At 45.1% G+C, this 19,490-nt stretch overlaps 1 protein-coding gene across 1 annotated transcript in view; it reads right to left on the bottom strand.

The window, feature by feature from the left end:
- Positions 1–509: 509 nt before the first annotated feature.
- The window catches only part of PTEN (phosphatase and tensin homolog), a 34,062-nt gene continuing 15,081 nt past the window's right edge, over positions 510–19,490 (bottom strand). Inside the window, exons 5-8 of the mRNA XM_009084705.1 lie at positions 12,043–12,184; positions 8,283–8,449; positions 2,368–2,592; positions 510–730 (exon numbers count right to left, since the gene is read on the bottom strand). Coding sequence (XP_009082953.1) covers positions 545–730; positions 2,368–2,592; positions 8,283–8,449; positions 12,043–12,184 — 720 coding nt within the window. The 3' untranslated portion in view covers positions 510–544. The remainder of the gene's footprint in view (positions 731–2,367; positions 2,593–8,282; positions 8,450–12,042; positions 12,185–19,490) is intronic.

A 19,490-nucleotide genomic window follows, 5' to 3' on the forward strand; every position in this document is an offset into this window, starting at 1 on the left:
GTCAAAACCTTCTAGAAACATCTCTTAGCCAACTGCAGACTTTGCTGTTGCCACACAAGTGCAAAAAAAAAAAAAAATAAACCAGGGGCAGGATGTGAACCTGTAAGATTTGGGGTTTTGGTTGGTTTGGTTTGTTTTTTTTCTCTGCTTTGAAACTTGGTGACAGAACACAAAAGGCAAAATTCCTACAGATACACATTAGGTCTGTCTCCACTTTATAAAACTGGAAGAAAATGGGAAAAGTGCCATGTTTTATAGTTCCTAATTGAAGTTTTAATGTCCTTTTGACACAAAAAGGTATATACATATAAGAGCTACGTAACCTTTCTTTTTCCCCCCCCAACTGGACAAGTGTCAAACCCTGGAGAGGTTCAGAGGGCAAAACAAGATTGGTCAGGAAAGAATTGTTCCTATAAGCTGACACTGTCCTTTTTGCCATTAAAAAGGTCCTTTTTGTAATCAGTTTATTCAAGTTTGTCTCTCTTCATGGTTGGTTTTGTTGTGTTTTGTGTGTGGTTTCTTTTCTCTCTGCTAAAAAAAATATTCAGACTTTTGTAATCTGTGTGTGCTGATCTTCATCAAAAGGTTCATTCTCTGGGTCAGAGTCAGTGGTGTCAGAGTATCTATAATGATCAGGTTCATTGTCACTAACATCTGGGGTTACAGAAGTTGAACTGCTAGCCTCTGGGTTTGATGGCTCTTCTACTGTTTTGGTGAAAAAGAGCTTCACCTGGGGAAGGAAAAAACAACATTTAATAAGGGACACTGAACTTGAGCTGAGCACAGGCAACAAAGCAATTGTGAAGGCACATCAGTGTTCTTCTCTCATATGAGAAGACATCTATGATCAAGTCCAACCACTAACCTGTCACTGCAACCCTTAAACCATATCTTAGAATCATAGAATCATCAAGGTTGGAGGAGACCTCTGAGGTCAACAAGTCCAACAATTAACCTGTCACTTCACTGTAACCCTTAAACCCTAAATTATATCGTCCAGTGCCACATCCAGATGTCTCAAACACCAGGGCTGGTGACTCCACCACTATCCCTGCTGCAGAGAAAGAAGTTCAGAGAGGTTCGCCAGACTTTGCTCCCACCCCCAACAACAGAAAGAGCTGGCAAACAGCAGGGTTTTCCAGCCCAGGAAGGAGTTGTGTCTGTCTGCACCAGTCACTCCTGAGCTGTAGCAGCAGGACACACCATGGTAGGCCAGAACAGGCCACGCTAAGCTTCTAAACCCTCCTACCTTCCACAGCTCTGTGAGCACAAAGAGACTCTAGTAAGGGTGCACAGGAATGGACAAACCACACTCTAATAGGTGTCTTGGGTGTCAAAAGTCTCATCCAAGCAACATCCCAACAAGCAACTATGGCCATGACCTTCAAACCAGCACTGCTGGGGCCTGGCTGATAGTTCATGGTATTTTGTGACATTTTATGCTCAAATTGTTACAAAAGTCTTTTCCATTTGTAAATCAGTGCTGGCAGGGCTTGTATTCATAGTTTCAGAGTGTGCTATGGGATTGGAATGGACCTTAGAGGTCATCTAGTCCCAACCCTCTGCCCTGGGGAGGGAATTCCTCCAAGCTAAACTCCCAGAATCATGGAATCTGGGGTCAGAAGTGACCTCTGGAGACGATCTAGTCCAACTCCCTGCCCAGACAGGGTCACCTAGAGGGACACAAGGATTTGGAATGTCTCCAGAGAGGGAGACTCCATGAACGCCCTGGGCTTCAGTGCTCTGCCACCCTCCATGGAAAGTTCTTCCTCACGTGGAGGTAGAACTTCTTGTGGTTTAGTTTATGGCCATTGCTCCTTGTCATCTCTGGACACCACTGGAAAGTGTCTGGCACCATCTTGACATCCCTCAGAGATACTGTATGGACTGATGAGATCCCCTTCAGCCTTCTCTTCCCTAGACTGAACAGGCCCAGCTCCTGCAGCCTCTCCTCATCAGCAGAGAGATGCTCTAGACTCTCATCATCTTTATGGCCCTTTGCTTCCCAGAAAGGGGGCAAATCCACCGAGGAATTAGTGTCAAGCTTAGAGCTCATGGCAATGTAGGTGGCACAGAGGAGATGCTACCTGGGTCACTGATTCTCCTACTAATCATCTCTAATGGCTTTGATAAACACCTGCAACCACCTGAAGACTTCAATCCCAGTTTTTTCACATCTATTAACTCCCAAAAGAGCAGACAAACCTAAAGATAAACTTTCAAAGCAAGAAGCTTCACTAAGCGGTTGCAACACCAACACAGGACCTCAGTTTCCACACAGCATGGTCCCTCCAGAAAGCAAGACAAGACAAACCAGACAACATCATGCAGCTTTGCAAGCTTTGTTGACGCACAATATATACTGACCTTGAAGTTTGGAGAGAAATATCTGTTGGCTTTGTCTTTATTTGCTTTGTCTAGGTCGTTTTTTGTTAAGGTAAGGATTAAATACTCCTTATCGTTATCTGAGCGCTCGGTGCTGAAAATCCCATCCAGTTCCTGATCTGCCACTAGACTTCCATTCTCTACTTTGTCTGAATTCTCATCCAGTCCTATGAAGAATGTGTTTACCCAAAAATGAAACATTTTGTCCTGGGGGAGGAAGAACACAAAAGCCAAGCTTGATTTAGTAATCACTAGCAGCACATTCATTAGGCTAATATTGATACCAAATCAGTGAGATCAGACACAACTTGGCTGGACAATGGTTCATCCTTGGTTACACTGCATGCAAAGACATTTTCACCACATCTCCTAGGCAATACACACAACTCTGCATTCATCAAGCTCAGTTTTAAGCAATTAAAGCTTGCAGAAGTCACTCCTTATCCAAAGTTGGGTTTAAACTATCATACCTACAAGAAAAGCAGATGACAGGAAATTAAACAAGTCTTAAACTTGCAATCACAAGGCATAAACAGGTTTTCTTTGCTCCAAGCAGCCTCCAAACCCAACAGACAACCTGTGCAAACCAGCTTAGATGAGTAATATTCATCAGGAGAGAACAATCTCCTCCATAACATAAAGTTCTTCTTGGTTCTCCTACAAAAATAGCTGTGATTGAGCTGTAATCGAGCAGAATTGACCCTACAAATCCAGGACTCAGAGGAGTGGATTCATTACTGCTTCACTAAGCTGGTTTCTACCAGTCAGATGTTTGCTGACCAGTGCTAAGAGGAAGTCATACTCAGTTCTGCTGTCCTTCCACTCAACAGGAGATTATCCACTCTAACACTGCCACAGGTATAAAGAGGCAAAACATCAGTGTATCAGGGGGGTAAAAAAGTTCTGGAGAACTAGCTGATATTGGCCAGTAGCTCACAGGCTTCTCACTATGACTGGCAGGTATGTTTCTCTCCATGAGTTTTTGCTCTTGGCTAGATGATCCCTGAAGGTGATGTGCCCAGGAACTTCACCTTTCAGCTCTCAGCTCAATAGCTCTGATGGATGCACTGAATGCTCTTGGTTCAGCTCTCCATGTCTTGCTGTACTTCTCTCAGTCAAGAGCTGATGCTTCCAAGATCAGCTATGGTTGGCAGGTTGGTCCTGACTAGCACCTTAAGTACTCCTCTAGCTGAAACCGAGCTACATTTACTTCTGAAATCTCCTTGACACTGATTTGAGTTTTCAGGCCAAAGATCCAACATGCAAATGGCCAACCTTTCCCCAGTGGTCAGTATTGCTGCACTCCTGTCCAAGCTGTTGGGGTGACACAGCCAGTCCATTCCAGAACCCAACATTCCTTGGTATTACAGAGCACCAGAACGAAAACTCACTCCTCCTGAGCTCATTTACGTATCTTCGTTGACCAGGGAAGATGGAATTCCAGTTTCTTATTGGAAAATCCAGGCCCTGTTCCATCTTCCTGGATATTCATCTCTACTGATAAGCAAGCAGGGGGAAGTCAGAGGTGGAAGGGAAGAGCTGGACAACTCCTTAACTCACATTCGTCTCCCTCCCAAGTTACTAAGTACACAAACATTGGGAGTTCAGAAGTGGCTGATGAAGCAACTTCTACCTATCTTCTTTCCCCAAGGTCAGCAGAGCCATGTTCAGTGGTTTAGGTAAAGCCTACAAACCCACTTGCAGCTTGTCTGCACGTGTGGAAGCACCTAAGAGCTCTCCAGCCTGTAAGGAGGGGCAACAACAAAGACACAAGTGAAATCATTCAGCCAGAAGTTAGCCACTTCTCCTCTGCTGCACCTCTGGGAATCAAAGCTGATCTACCAAATGAACATGCTGTAATTACAGTTGTTTTGGGAGTCTAACAGATGTTTGTCACTGTCACCAAGTCCCTTCAAGCCATGGCATCCATGAAGAAGCCCATCCAGGTGAGGCAGCAGTCAGCCAGCAGGTTCTTGGCCAGGCCCAAACTACTTCACACCCTCCTCTTCCTGTGTTTTGCTTTACTTGCAGTTCCATCAGACATCTGCCTTCAAAACAATCAATCACAGATCTATTTGTGCCCAGAATCAAATCTGTACCATAAAATCTGAGAGCAGCATCAGACACTTGAGGCAGAAGCTGATTGAATCCCACCATTCTGACAAACTACTTCTTCCTATCTCCTGCAGCTTCTCAGTTCTCAGACTGACAGAAACACTGTTCACTCTAGAGCTGGAACTGCCTCTAACTACAGACTGAGATCCAAATCCAACATCACTGAAGCCATCAGGAGTTCCTATATCCTCCTGAGAGATCTACTGGCACTTACAATCACTTTGCAGCACCAGCTAAGGAGCTGAGAGAGGCTGCCCAAAGAGGGATGGAGAGGCTGCCCAAGAGGTGGAGATCATGTTTCAACCTGTTCTATTCTGGCCTCAGCCTTCGCTTAGTCATGGCTGATGAAACTTCTTGGACCACTTTCAGATCCACAGTTAAAAGTTTTGTGACATTTTCAGAGTTGATTCTTCAGTGTTTCCTAAGAGCAATGGCACAAAGTCTTCTGGAACTAGGGAGCAGAATTTCTCTAGACTCAAGAGATGAAATGCAACTGCTCCAACAATGCTGTCAGCTCTGCCTACACTAGAGCCTGGGTAGAAACCACTACCGACTCTCACAAATTAAAGCCACGTCAACATTTTCCTCTCATCTCTACAGGGAGGACTCCTGCAAAAGGTCTCCTTCCCCCCCAGGCGCTGCAGGCAGGAGGATGAGGAGATCTTGTGCATTATTTTTAAGCAGAGTCTCACAGAACTCAGTGATCTGAGGATACTCTCAAATACTTAGAGATTACCATGTCAACATCAACAAGTGGAAGAAAAAGGCTTTGCATAGACACATGGAAGCAAAACTAGAGAGACCATGGCAGCAATCTGTTATACAGTCAAGCTACAAGGCAGAGCAACAAAAAGCCATGCTGAAAAACCCAACCCCAAATGACTAACTTCTATCCATCAGAAATTCATAGCTAATAACTGCACTGGAGCCTCAAGCATTTTGTCCTCATGTGTTGCTTGTTTTCAAGGAGGGAGAAGAAACGGTCTGAGAAGAAAGTAAACAACTTGATTAGACAAGAAAGGACCAAAAGGACTTCCTAACTGATACCAGATCATGCACAAGCTGGAACAGGGGAACTTTTCCAAGGCAATCACCCTCTTAGCAACATCTCAGTGGCACCTTTGGCTGAGGTCAGCTCTCAATAGCCACTGAACTGGCTTCAATTCACTTGTGCCATTAAAGGCAGGACATGTGGCTGCTTTCAGCTTCACACTGACTCTGCAACACTAAGGGCTTAAAGGCACTTGGTCACTCCAGTTTTGTCTAGTTTATGCACAAGAATTTCATCCAGAAAGAGGCTGAACAAAACTGAGGACAAGCTTCCCTACTGCAGATCATGCTGCTGTTTATCAGAGGGTTTGGAAGCAAGTCCAGATGAGGGAATCTGGGATGCTCCAGTGGTAGCAAACACCAAACCAGACCCAGCAAGAGGACACAGAAGATTTCTTTATCTCCAGAGGTGAGACACAGCCATTCTCCAGCCTGAGGACCACAGTGGCTCGGGAATTACACTTCAAATTGATGCTATTTGCTTTTAATTACCTTAAGTTAAAACATAGGGTGGTAGGTATGTGATGTCTCTAAGACTTGTTTCACTACCTATGAATTTGCTAAGAGAAATCCTTGAAAGAACAAGAACCAGTGACAGGCAACACACTTGTAATTCCTCCTTTCACAACCCTGCTTAATAAATAAATCAATCTCTGAAGGATAAGATCCTGTTACTCCTAACTGTGCTGCTCCCCGTTAATTAGGTGATCACTGCCTAGAGGTGATCCTTAAAATACAAGTGGAAGACCTGCACTTTGGGGGTGCTGAGTAAAAGCTACACAGACAATTGGTCTAGAAAAGGAACAGGCAGAGATGAGAAACACTCGGACAGAGTTGTGTTCAACTTTGTGCCAAGGTAGGTTCTTCTGTCACCAGTATTCGCCTTGGACCTGTTCTCACCTCATTCACTTGATTAAAAAAACTGTCAGAGGACATTATGGAAGGATCTGCCCCTGCCTATGTTTACAACAGAGCTAGCAGAGATGTTCTTACCAGAACTGGGCAACAACTTACACCTCTTCTGGCCTCCTGGTACAGAAACTTGAGAGCAATTAGACACCAGATTCAACAGACTGAGGCAGATTATCAAGGTGGTTTCCTTACTGTCTGGTGAAGGGGCAGTTTCTACCCTCAGAAAATCTTGCAGAAGAGCTTTCACCATTTCTTGGCCCTAACAGGGCAAAAATGGAGAGAAAAGGAACATCTCTGCACTCTCTGTAATCCACAGTTAAGGTACTTGATAAGAATAGACAAAAATGAAAGAGAAAAAACATCAAGCAGCTACTCAAACTACAAAGATTCTTCAGAACTGAAACCACAACTGAACTGACACTCTGAAATGAAACTCCAGCACAGCAACACATCTGCAGACAGGTTTACACACTCCTGAACACTCAATTTACACTGCAGAGGCTGTGTGTGCTCAGGAGGAGCTTCTAGCTTATGCTGTCACTGGTACAGAGGTGAAACGAGGTACAGGAGGTGGTTCCTGGGGCTAGTCTGAACTCTCATGAGATTTCAGGGTGGGCAGGGCAGTATAATGTCTATTGCAATCCATGTGGCACTGAAGATGGCAAAACCCAGCAAATCCAGAGCCTGGATGGGACATAGAGCAGATAAAACAGGACTTTGCCTCAGATATTTGGGTTTTGCATCACCTCCTCCCTGTAACCCTCATGTCTAGCTCCTGGGACTCATCCGGATGCTCCTTTAAAAGCCTCTTCTCCAAACTAGCCTGGCTGCTGTGTATTGCTGTTTCAAACACCAGTCGCCTGAATACTACCTTTAAAGTAGAATTTCTACTTTGAAAATGCTCTTTAAAATGCTGTTTAAGATGCTGTTTAGTCTCTGCATTGCACATAGCTGAACTGATCACCTAAAACACCTCATTAAACATATAGAGAAAGAAAACAGTCACACTAAGAAACTGGTTAGAGACTTTTACAGACAGTGCATAGATTAAACTTGTTAACACCATCTGGAACCTAAACAAGCCCACAAAATAGTGTATATTCACACATGGCTAGTACATATAACCTGTGTGCACAGTCATAAGAGAATTATATGTCTCCCAACCCACTCTAGTGTTGCCTTTTAGTCTACACAGAATTCCCTCATTGAATGCTCTTAAGCTTTACAACCTCCATTAAACATGGAGCAACTATAGAATTTTAAGCAGCAAATACAAAGATAACCTTTAATCAACACACTCTCACACTCTCCTTTCCCTCTGGGAGATGCAAACAAGCTCCACAAGCATCAGAATTAATACACCTCAATGCTGAGGCTTTAGGAACTCACTGACTTAGGTTTCAAAGTTCTAGGTTCATTTTCCCCCACATCAGAGGCACTGATAAAATCCTGAGCTGTGAGTGAATTCTCTTATGCCAAGGCACTGCAGTTAGGAAGAGAGAGGTGGTGGAAGAGATTGCAGAGATACTTTTGCAGAGTGCGTAGGAACTCAATTATCTCAGCTATCCAACTCAGTTTGACAGCTGGGGAGGAACCAGCCAAGAGCACACACAGCATCTCCTGTGCCTGCTCAAACCTTAGGAAAATTCAGTGAGGAAAACAGCTGGAGTTAACTTGCTCAGTCTATTTTTAGAAGGAGAGTGTTTCTTCCTCAATTAGATTACTCACTACTACGCAAACTCCTGCAATCCATAGCCAGGATCACTTACATCCAACTCTTCCAGCTCTCATTTTGTGGTAGAAAAAGCAAAACAACTAACCTTTTTCAACATCTTGTTCTGTTTGTGGAAGAATTCCACTTTGATATCACCACACACAGGCAAAGGCTGAGGGAATTCAAAGTACATATACTTGTCTTCACGTCTGGAGGGTCCTGAAGGGGAGGTGAATATCTTTACCTTTAGCTGGTACACCACAAACTGAGGATCTGTGAGGCAAAACAGAGTGGAACTGTGTGAGAAATGCCTTAAAAGGGGCAAAAAGCAGAATGTTAGGAGCAGAATCACAATCTATGATGTTTTCCATGTTAAATAAGTATCTCTGAAGTGTTAAGCACCACAGGGCATCAAACTTTGCCAGATGCTAGTGGAACCAACCTAGCAGATTTCTGTCCTTCATGGCTATAGAGATTTCTGTTTTTTCAGGCAACCAGAGAGTTCCTAGAAAGTTGTTGCTTCTTTTAATATAGTAAAACATTACTATATGTAGTGACCATGACTTAACTGTTCCTTCCATGTTCCCTCTCCTCCCTGTGTCACATGGACATAACTGAGGAGGTTTATGCTCTCTCATCTCCTTTTCTACTTGCAGAGTGGGTGATCATGTCAGTATGAACTGATTTCCACCAGCCCGGGCTACTCCAAGCCCCATCCTAGTCTGGAACACTCCCAGGGATAGAACAGCCACAGCTGCTGTGGGTAACCTCTGCCAGTGTCTCAGCAACCTCGCAAGGAAGAATTCCTTCCCAATACCCAGCCTAAACCTCCTCTCAGTTTGGATCCATTCCCCCTTGTCCTGGCACTCCAAGCCCTTGTCAAGAGCCTCTCTCCTTGTTTCTTGTTAGCCTCCTTGAGGTAGGGGAAGGTAAGTACCTTCTAGTGTGGTTTCTTTCCCCAGGACAGCATGGGGGTGGAAGGGCTGGACATCCCCTGCACACAATCATCAGCACTTGTTTATAAAGTTTCTCAGCACAAAAGGGCTTTAAGCTGCAATTCCCTTAAAATCCATGTTCAAGGAGCACCTTTGGCTCTAATCAACCTTAAACATCATCTCATTCCAACCCCCTGCCATGGACAGGGACACCTACCAGTAGCCCACGTTGCTCTAAGCCTCATCGAACCTGGCCTCCATGTTCAAGGAGCACCTTTGGCTCTAATCAACCTTAAACATCATCTCATTCCAACCCCCTGCCATGGACAGGGACACCTACCAGTAGCCCACGTTGCTCTAAGCCTCATCGAACCTGGCCTCGAACATTACCAGGGATGAGGCAGCTACAGCTTCTCTGGGCAAACTGTGCCAGTGCCTCATCACCCTCACAGGGAGGAATTTCTTCCAAATGTCTAACCTACATTTCCCCTCTGCCAGTTTGAACCTATTGCCCCTTATCCTAACATCACAGTTCCTAACACAGAGACCCTCTGCAGCATTCCTGGAGCCCCTTCAGATCCAGGCAGGTTGCTCTGAGGTCTCCAAACCACCTTCTCCAGGCCCTAACTTATCTCCGTCAAATCCTCAGACCTGTGACACCCTGTCATCCCTTCCTTTTGCCCAAGAGGCACAACCCTTCCTGCTCAGCGACTTTAAACCAGCAGAATGATAACAAACTTGTCAGATTGAAAGTTATTATGTTGGTAAAATCACACCCATTGCAGTAGATAACCAGACTATCAGTAGATAACACAGACCATTGGTTTCATAGGCTGAAAAATCACTGAAAGCTCCATATAAACTGAAATATTGCAGTATATAAGTATGCTGAAATTGACACTGACTCTGTCCTTGCAGGATCCCAACATCTCCCTGTGAGAACAGCACACTTGACAGCATGGCCTGGAGACACCAGTTAATGCTCACATGATGAACTGGGACTTGTGGTGTGAATTCACAAGTAAATTAGAGAGAATGGCCTTGAGCTGAGACAGGGCAGAGTCAGAGGAGATGTGAGGAGAAATGTTTTCCCTGTGAGGGTGTTGAGGCAATTGAATATTGCCCAAGGAGGTGGTGGAGTCACCATCCCTGGAGGTGTTTAAGAGGTGTCTGGATGTGGCACTGGAGGATAGGGTTTAGGGGTTCCAGCAGTAACAAGTTAATGGTTGCGCATGATGATCTTAGAGGTCTTGATGATTCTATGAGTCTATGATTGTTTCCTGGTGAGACACTGGCACAGGTTGCCCAGGGAGGCTGTGGCTGCCCCAAGCCTGGCAGTGTTCAAAGCCAGGTTGGCTAAAGCCTTGAGCAACCTGTTCTGGTGGAAGATGTCCCTTGCCCAGGGCAGGGAGTCAGGACTACATGATCTCTAGGGTCCGATCCAACCCTTAAAATTCTATGAGTATGATTCTATGATGAAAATGACAAGAATCAGGAATCGCCATGGCTTTCAGCACCACAAAGGTGCTAAAAACAAGCTTTAAACAAAGATCTGGGCTCAAGTCATGATGTTGAAGCACTTCTGCCAAGCGGCAGTCTGTGTGATAGGAAGAGAAGCATGTCCAGATTAAAGTGATTATAGAGAGCCAAATCAGGTGGAATTAAGCATGTCCCAACCCTGGCAGTGCTCAGAGACAGGTTGGATAAAGCCTTGAGCAACCTGTTCTGGTGGGAGGTGCCCCTGCCCAGTGCAGGGGGTTGGCATTACATCTTTAAGCTCCATTCCAACCCCTCAACATGCTCTGATTGAATTCTTGTGTGTTCCACGTTCAGGTAGTGCCTCACAACAATCCTGGCAGAGCCATTTTAATCAAATCCACAGAGGCACTGGAATTAATTACACATTGCTGTAAACCCATAGCAAAACCATTAGAAAGCTTTTTCCACTAACATGCAACACTAGGCAGTTCCTGCCCTGTACCACAGCCACAGGACAGCAGAGAACTTGGATTTCTCTCTCAAAGCTTCAAGGAATCTGCTGTTCCTTCCTAACACAGTGTAGGAACAACTCAGAGTAATCATTTAGAGGTGTATTAATGCTTTATGAGCCTCCTCATAAAGAAAGTTGATTCCAGAGTTAATTAGATATTTGCCCAGTTGAACTGATTCATTTATGTTTTTAAACATCATGGGAAGAATGATGTTGCTGCATACAAAGCCAACAAGGCATTAAGCAAATGTTTTTGAGCAATTCATGTTTCCCAAGTTGCCATAATGGGAAAAGCAGGAGGTTTTTCATAAAAAAATAAGCACCAAATATCCAAATATAAATATATATATATATAGACAGAGAGAGAGAGAGAGAGAGACTCTGGAATGTAAGTGTGAAAAAGAGAGACAGACAAAGAGAGATTGGTGGAGACACCATCTGTGGAGGTGTTCAAGGAAGGACTGGATGGGGCACTTAGTGCTCTGGTCTAGTTCATGATGTACAAAGGTTGGACTTGATGATCTTGGAGGTCTTTTCACACCTAAATGATTTTATATATGTGGCAGGTTAATGGTAGGACTTGATCTTAGATGTCTCCTCCAACCTTGATAATTATGTCACCATATTATCAATCCTTTGCTCAGCACAAACCCAAAACATAGTCCCATTCTAACCACTTAAAGTTCTACCCCAACCCAAACCAGAACAATTTAAATTTAAAGCTGTAGCTAAACAGCTTTCACAGACCTCAGCTTACACCTGAGAGGATCCAGGTGGACAAACCAGGATGCCTAGACCAATCCCTAGCAGATTTTGGATGGTGAGGTGTCTCAGTATGACCTTCTACATCAAGATGAGGAGCTCTTCATGCCACAACCCATCCCAAAGGCTGAGGAATTGCCTCAGAAGCACTAAAGAGTTGAGAGGTGTTGGGTACTTACTGCAAGTTCCGCTGCTGAACATGGGAATTGTTTCAAACATCATCTTGTGAAAGAGCAGTGCCACTGGTCTGTAATCCAGGTGGTTCTTTAACAGGTAGCTATAGTAGTACACGTAGCGTCTCTGGCTGGGAATTGTCACTCCCTAAACAGAGGGGAAAAAAAAGTCAAAACACCATCAGGATCATTTCTTAGCATCACTGACAGCTCCTGCACATCACCTCACAACAGAGCTAAAGGCACATCAGTGGAGTCATAGGTATCTTGAGGTGGAAGGGACCCTTGAGGATCATCAGTCCAACTCCAAATCCTGCACAGGACAACCCAACAATCCCACATGTGCCTGAGAGCATTGCTCAAACACTTATCGAGCTGTCAGGCTTGGGGCTGTGACCACTGCCCTGGGGAGCTGTTCCAGTGCCCAAACATGCTCCAGGGGAAGAACCTTTCCCAAATATCCAACCTAACCCTCCCCTGACACAGCTCCAGCCATTCCCTGGGTCCTGTCACTGATCACCAGAGAGCAGAGATGGTGCTGCCTCTGCACAGCCCCTCCTGAGGAAGTTGTATACAGTGATGAGGTCACTGTATACAACTAGGAAGGAACAGGGAATTCATTACTGACCAGTCCCCAGGAGGCTGGTTTTCTAGTTACTTTAATGCATCTTAGAGGGATGGAGAAACTCTGCCATAAGGAAAGGCTGAGAGAGTTGGGATCATTCAGCCTGGAGAAGAGAAGCTTTGGGGTGACCTCACTGAGGCCTTCCAGTAGCTGAAGGAGCCCAAAAGAAAGACAGACTATTGACAAGAGACTGGAGTGACAGGACACGGGACAATGGCTTCACACTGACAGAGAGAAGGTGTAGATGGGATACCGGGAAGAAATTCTTCCCTGTGAGGGCGCTGAGACACAGGCACAGGCCAAGGAAGCTCCATCCATGGAAGTGTTCCAGGCCAGGCTGGATGGGGCTTAGAGCAACCTGTGACAGATGTCCCAGCCCATGGCAGGGGGTGGAACTAGTTGACATTTAAGTTCCCTTCAATCCAACCCATTCCATGATGTTGTTCTCTCCACTCATCCATGTCCAGCAATGATTTTCCCCATATCTCAAAAACAAACACCACAGACACCCTGAGGGGCATGGCAAAGATGGTTCCATCCTTCTGCATTGCTTGGGCTGGGAATGTCACACATAAAGCAGCAGATGCCTTGAACATGCTCTGATTTTTAAGCACCACTAGAGGACTTATATTTGACAGCAGTTTAAGTCAAAAGCTTCTGATGTTAGCTAATATCACTGTACCCAAGACTGATGTTTCCTTCTATTACAAAACATCCCTCTGGAAGGTTTTCCCCCAAAAAGTGTAAGGTTTCATTAAAATAGGCCCAATAACTGTTCAATGAAGGATTTGAGTTACAACCCTGAGGTAAACACTTGCTTTGAGAGCATATAACCAAACGATGCTTTTATTCCTGACTTTAAATCAGCTTAAAAGCTTCAAGTACAGGAACAGTTTTAAAGTTCTTGTAGCTTATATTTTCAAGCAAAAGTGATAAAGATGAGAAATTAGTTCATTTCCCAGAAAATACATTACATGGTTTAGAACAACCTGTGCTTGCCACACCAGTAAGCAAACTCTTACCAAAACTCAATGTGGAGTTGTAATAAACTGGAGAAATACAAAAGGTTCTGGTGACAAAAACAACACCAGAGGATTTCTATAAAAATCTGTAACATATACAGCATATCATAGAATCAGAGTATGTAAAAGGGTTGAAATGGAGCTTAGAAATTATCCTGCCCCAACCCCCTGCCCTGGGCAGGGACACCTCCCACCAGAACAGGTTGCTCAAGGCTTTAGCCAACCTGGCTTTGAACACTGCCAGGGCTGGGGCAGCCACAGCCTCCCTGGGCAACCTGTGCCAGTGTCTCACCACCCTCACAGGGAAAACTTCTTCCTTGTATCTCATCTGAATTTCCCTCTTTCAATTTCTCCCCATTTTCCCTTGTTGGAAGTAGGAACTGCAGTTCCTAACACAGAGTCCCTCTGCAGTTTCCCTGGAGCCCCTTCAGAACCTGGCAGGTGCTCTGAGGTCTCCACACAACCTTCTCTTCTCCAGGCTGAACAGCCCCAACTCTCTCAGCCTGTCCTTGTAGGGAAGGTCCAGTCCTCTGATCAGCTTTGTGGCCTCCTCTGGACTTGCTCCAGCAGTTCCATGTTCTTATGTTGGGTTCACCAGAACTGTGTGCAGTGCTCCAGGTGAGGCCTCATCAGAGCAGAGGGGGAGAATCCCCTCCCTGAACTGCTGCCACACTCCTTTGGCTGCAGCCCAGGACTGGGTTGGTTTCTGGCTGTGAGTGCTCACTGCCAGCTCTAACTAAAATGTGATTTTTACCTGCTTCCCCTTACAACAGAGGCTAAGAGCAGCCACAGTGCTTTTCAGTTAGCAAATCTCTCCTCTGCACACATGAAAAAAGTCACTTCCTGCCATTATTAAAGAAAATGTTGATAATTATTTCTCCTTACCATTTCAGTTGCTTCTAAATTACACAAAAGACCTTTCCCTGCAGCACTTGTATAATGACCTTCTTAAGCAGCTTTCTAGCCTGAAGATGGTTTGGCTCAGACGGCCTCAGGAGTTGTCACACCCACTTCTTGGGAGCTTCGATGCTGGCTTTCCTGGGATCTGTGCTTCAGGACTGAGCAAATCCCAGGATCACAACAAACCAGTGGTGTTTGCCAAGCTGAAGACAACCATGCAGGGAAGGAGAACACATCCTTCTCTGCTCAGAGCTCACTCATGCCATACAAGACATGTCTTACAGAGGAAGCTCAGCACACCTGGCCAGGACAACAAAGGCTGGGACCAGAACAGAGGGGAAAAAAAAAAATCACTTTGGCAGTGATAGTCAATCCCAAAGCAAATTAAGGCAGTTTTGCCCCTCTAGCCAGAGAAATTTACTCCCCAGAGACACAGCCTTTACCCTGAGAGCCTAAGAACAAGTCACATTGAAGCAGAATTTAAAGTCCTCCATTCCCAAAGGTCTGAATTCCAAGCAGATCATTTTCATAACTAGCAAATAACATTCGACAAGGTACAATCAAGCCCTGCTCACTTTTAGTCCAGAAGAGTAAAGACAGGGAAGTAGTTCAAGCATTTTCTCCCCAAGAAACTTGTACTTCCCATCTATGACCATCACCATTTTAAAACAGATGTTAGATAGTTATACGGTTATCATGGCTGGACTATTAAAATAATGGTTAATGGATGGACTCGACGATCTTCAGAGGTCTCCTCCAACCTTGATGATTCTCTAATCTTCTCTAGTGCCTACGCCAGAGCTCCACGGGGCAAAGCTGGGCATGGAGACACTACAAACACTGGCAGGAGCTGCTCCTGGTTCTCTCAATGAAGTATTATGGAGAATAAACCTTTCTGAGGGTAAAGCTGCAGCCTCAGAGTAGGCTTAGGGCAGCAGGTTTAGCAGGTGAGTACATCCAGCAGCACCACAACTGAGGAACTCTGACACGTCAGGCACTGGATCTCTGCTCAGAGACTCATTCTGAGACTTCCTCACACAAAAGAATTGGTTTTCACTTCCTGTTCAGTTATACCACAATCACAGAATCACAGACTGCTTTGGGTTGAAGGGAACTTAAAGCTCAACTAGGGCAGCAGGTTTAGCAGGTGAGTACATCCAGCAGCACCACAACTGAGGAACTCTGACACGTCAGGCACTGGATCTCTGCTCAGAGACTCATTCTGAGACTTCCTCACACAAAAGAATTGGTTTTCACTTCCTGTTCAGTTATACCACAATCACAGAATCACAGACTGCTTTGGGTTGAAGGGAACTTAAAGCTCAACTGGTCTGGTTCCATCAGTGTGAAGCCATTCCCATTTGTCCAGTCACTCCAGGCCCTTGCCAGTAGTCTCTCTCCATCTCTCTTGTAGACTCCCCTCAAGCACTGGAAAGTCACAATGAGGTCACCCCAAAGCTTCTCTCCTCCAGGATGAACAATCCCAACTCTCTCAGCCTTTCCTCAGGGGAGAGCTACTGGGAGCCATTCCTGAAAATACAACAGTATGGTGGTCAAAGAATGCTCCTGAAGAGATCATCTCTAGCACTTGAAAAGTTGTTCCCATCTGACCCATATCCACTGTGCTTCCTTCCCAACCTAATGCTCACCACAAACCCCTTCAAGGCAGAAGCAGGAATAAAGCCCTTCTCCAGCTGCAGGAAGGCAAGTTGTCAGTCTGTGGCACCACAGGAGTATGTCAGTGTCCATCTTAAGGAAACAACCAGGGGATAAGCTAACCACTTCAACCAGTGGAAGTAGCAGCTTCTTAAGACTTTTTTGGGGGTACTTCTTCCACAGCTCTGACAACAGGCTGGACAATTAATCCCATTTCAGAACACAGTTTGTCTCCTATGGTTCAAAGACAGAATTAACACCACTCCTGCTGTCCAGCACTGGAGACTGCCAGACACAACCATGAGCCAATACTTGCTCATCTTCATCATTCCCTTTCTCTGAAGAAGTTCCCTCACTGTGATGAATTACGGAAGTCACGAGACAGGTTAGAGAGGAAATAAAAACCCCAAACCCACAACAGGTTTGGGTCAGAGAGAACCTTTTTGTACCCTCAGTCGTGCAATGCCTTATTCCCTAGGATGACACATGAACAGACTCTCCAGCAACTCTCAGCCTCACTTACAACTCCTCTCACTTGCTGTTACAAAGGCCTCTGTAGAGCTCCTTCTCCAGTGCTGGAGATTGCCAGACACAACCATGAGCCAATACATTCTCATCTTCATCATTCCCTTTCTCTGGAGAAGTTCTCTCACTGTGATGAGTTACCAAAGCCACGAGAGAGCTCAGAGAGGAAATAAAAACCCCAAACCCACAAAAGGTTTGGGTCAGAGAGAACCTTTTTGTAGGCTCAGTCCTGCAATCTTATTCCCCAGGCTGACACCACATGAAGAGACTCCTCAGCAACTCTCAGCCTCACCTACACCACTCACTTAATGCTGCAAAGGCCTCAGTGAAGCTCCTTCTCCCAGCAGGGAAAAACTTGTTACAGAGGTACTTGAAGTTGTTCTCTTAACCAATTAGTCACACTTCCTCTTGCAATTAGACTCACACTTCCTGCCTGCATGGGCTAAATCCTCTGAGAATCACTTTGCCATGAACATGAAAGGCAACAGTGATTTTAGCTGGACTATTCTGAGTAGCTCCATGCAAATTGTGCACCTTGGCCTTTCTTTAAACCAGTTTGGTACCTCATTAAAGCCACGTTTTATACATATGTTGGTCCAGGAAAACAAAACGAAAACCAAACAAAAAAAGACCAAAACCAAACAAAACCCCAAACAAACAAACAAAAAAAAAGAGAAAGCAAAGAGGCATTTGCTTGTTCCTAGGTGCAAACTGCCCTTTTGATGCCTCATGTACTCTGAATTCAGTAAAGGTGTGGGAGAATCAAATCAGAGAGCAGCACTTGCCATGTAACAATGCAATCTGGGCCACAAGGCAAGAAAAGGCTCCCAGAACCTGCCCTGGAATACCTGGTTGTAAGCACTGCTTGAAGGGTTATACAACTCACATGCTGCCCACATCAAGATGATCGCACTCCAGTGGGGCTGAGAAGGGGAAAACTCTTCCAGTACAGACATCAAAACCACAACAGAGTTGGTGGTTAGAGACAATACTTACAGTGAAGCCAAACAAGGCTCTCACTATTGCTGTTTACTAAGGTCTCCCTTAGCTCCAAGATGCTTGAGGTACCACTGGGGTAGTCATGAACACCAACTGACCTCACCCTCAACACATTCACGGAATCAGAATTTTAGGGATTGGAATGGAGTTTAGAGATCATCCAGTGCCAACACCCTGCCCTAAGCAGGGACACCTCCCACCAGACCAGGTTGCTCACGGCTTTCTTCAACCTGGCTTTGAACACTGCCAGGGTTGGACTCACGTGCAGAAATACCTACTGGTCACAAAACCGAGGCACAAGAAGCTTCACTATTGCTTTAGCTCTGTGGTTTTCATGATGTTTTATCCACCTCTTATGAGTACCTTCATCAGAAGGAGTGATCTACTCTGTTTATCCATTGCACCACTCATTCCTAGTCTCTATCATGTACATGGGAAGCCATGAGAGCCTCTCTGCTTCAACCACCTCAGCAGGACTTGGAATAACATCTACATCTTATTAACTCCAAGGAGTTCTTTGCTGCTTCCAATGAATTGCCAGCCAAGTTCTAAACTTCCTCACGTGCCACCTGTGCTCTCCAGAGCCTTCAGACATGAAGCTCTGCACATTAGAGGTCTAAACACTGAAATCAATACCTTGTGCAAATATTCCATGAACACAGAGAGCTGTTTGTTAGGAACTGCAGTGACAGGACAAGGTGTGATGGGGAGAAATTGAAAGACAAAAAGTTAGATTAGACCTTAGGAAGAAGTTTTCCCTGTGAGGGTGGTGAGACACTGGCACAGGTTGCCCAGGGAGGCTGTGGCTGCCCCAACTCTGGCAGTGTTCAAAGCCAGGTTGGCTAAAGCCTTGAGCAACCTGTTCTGGTGAGAGGTGACCCTGCCCAGGGCAGGGGGTTGGCACTGGGTGATCTCTAAGCTCCATTCCAACCCTTCAACATGCTACAAAACACTAAGCCCTGGACCTGAGGAGGCTGAAATTGGCCTGCTGGTATGATCCCCTTAGGATCCTCAACCAATACACAAGAATATGATGGAAGAGGAGCAGGGAAGCTTGTTGGAGTGACCCTGCAAGTCATACCTTGTCATGTTTGGAGAAGACTTCAAATAAGGAGGTTAAATTCCCATTAATGAGGCATAACCATTCCAGTAAGCTCCTTAACTACCCTTCTGTTGAAAAGGGCTATGTAACAGTAAGAGCCATCCAGAAGGCATATCCAACTGTAATGACATTCCACCTCCAAATACCACCACAGAAGCTAAGAGAATGTGAGGAGATGAACAACTCATCCATTCAGGCAAAACAAGCTGGAATAATCCTCCTCTTTGGGCTGAAAATGCTGAATGAGCTTAACTATGTATTGCTTACTCTACAGAGTAACAACTTCAGGAGAACACAGGTCAAATTCCCACTCATGGGGCATAAACATTCCAGAAATGTCCTTAACTACCTTCTATTGAAAAGGGATATGCAACAATAAGAGTCTTCCAGTACATTCTTCCAGTAGGGATATCCAGCTATAATGACTATCCATCTCCAAACACCACCAGAGAAGTTAAAGGAGATGAACAACTCATCCATTCAGACAAAACAAGCTGGAATGATCCTCCTCTTTGGGCTGCAAATGCTGAATGAGAAAGTTCACTCAGCAACTGCCTCTCTGATGCAACCAACAGCAGAATGATGATGAAAAAGCCATTTCAAATCAACTGGGCAGGTCTTCAGC

Source organism: Acanthisitta chloris, unplaced genomic scaffold, assembly GCF_000695815.1.
Source record: "Acanthisitta chloris isolate BGI_N310 unplaced genomic scaffold, ASM69581v1 scaffold2041, whole genome shotgun sequence".
In the NCBI taxonomy this organism is placed as follows: domain Eukaryota; kingdom Metazoa; phylum Chordata; class Aves; order Passeriformes; family Acanthisittidae; genus Acanthisitta; species Acanthisitta chloris.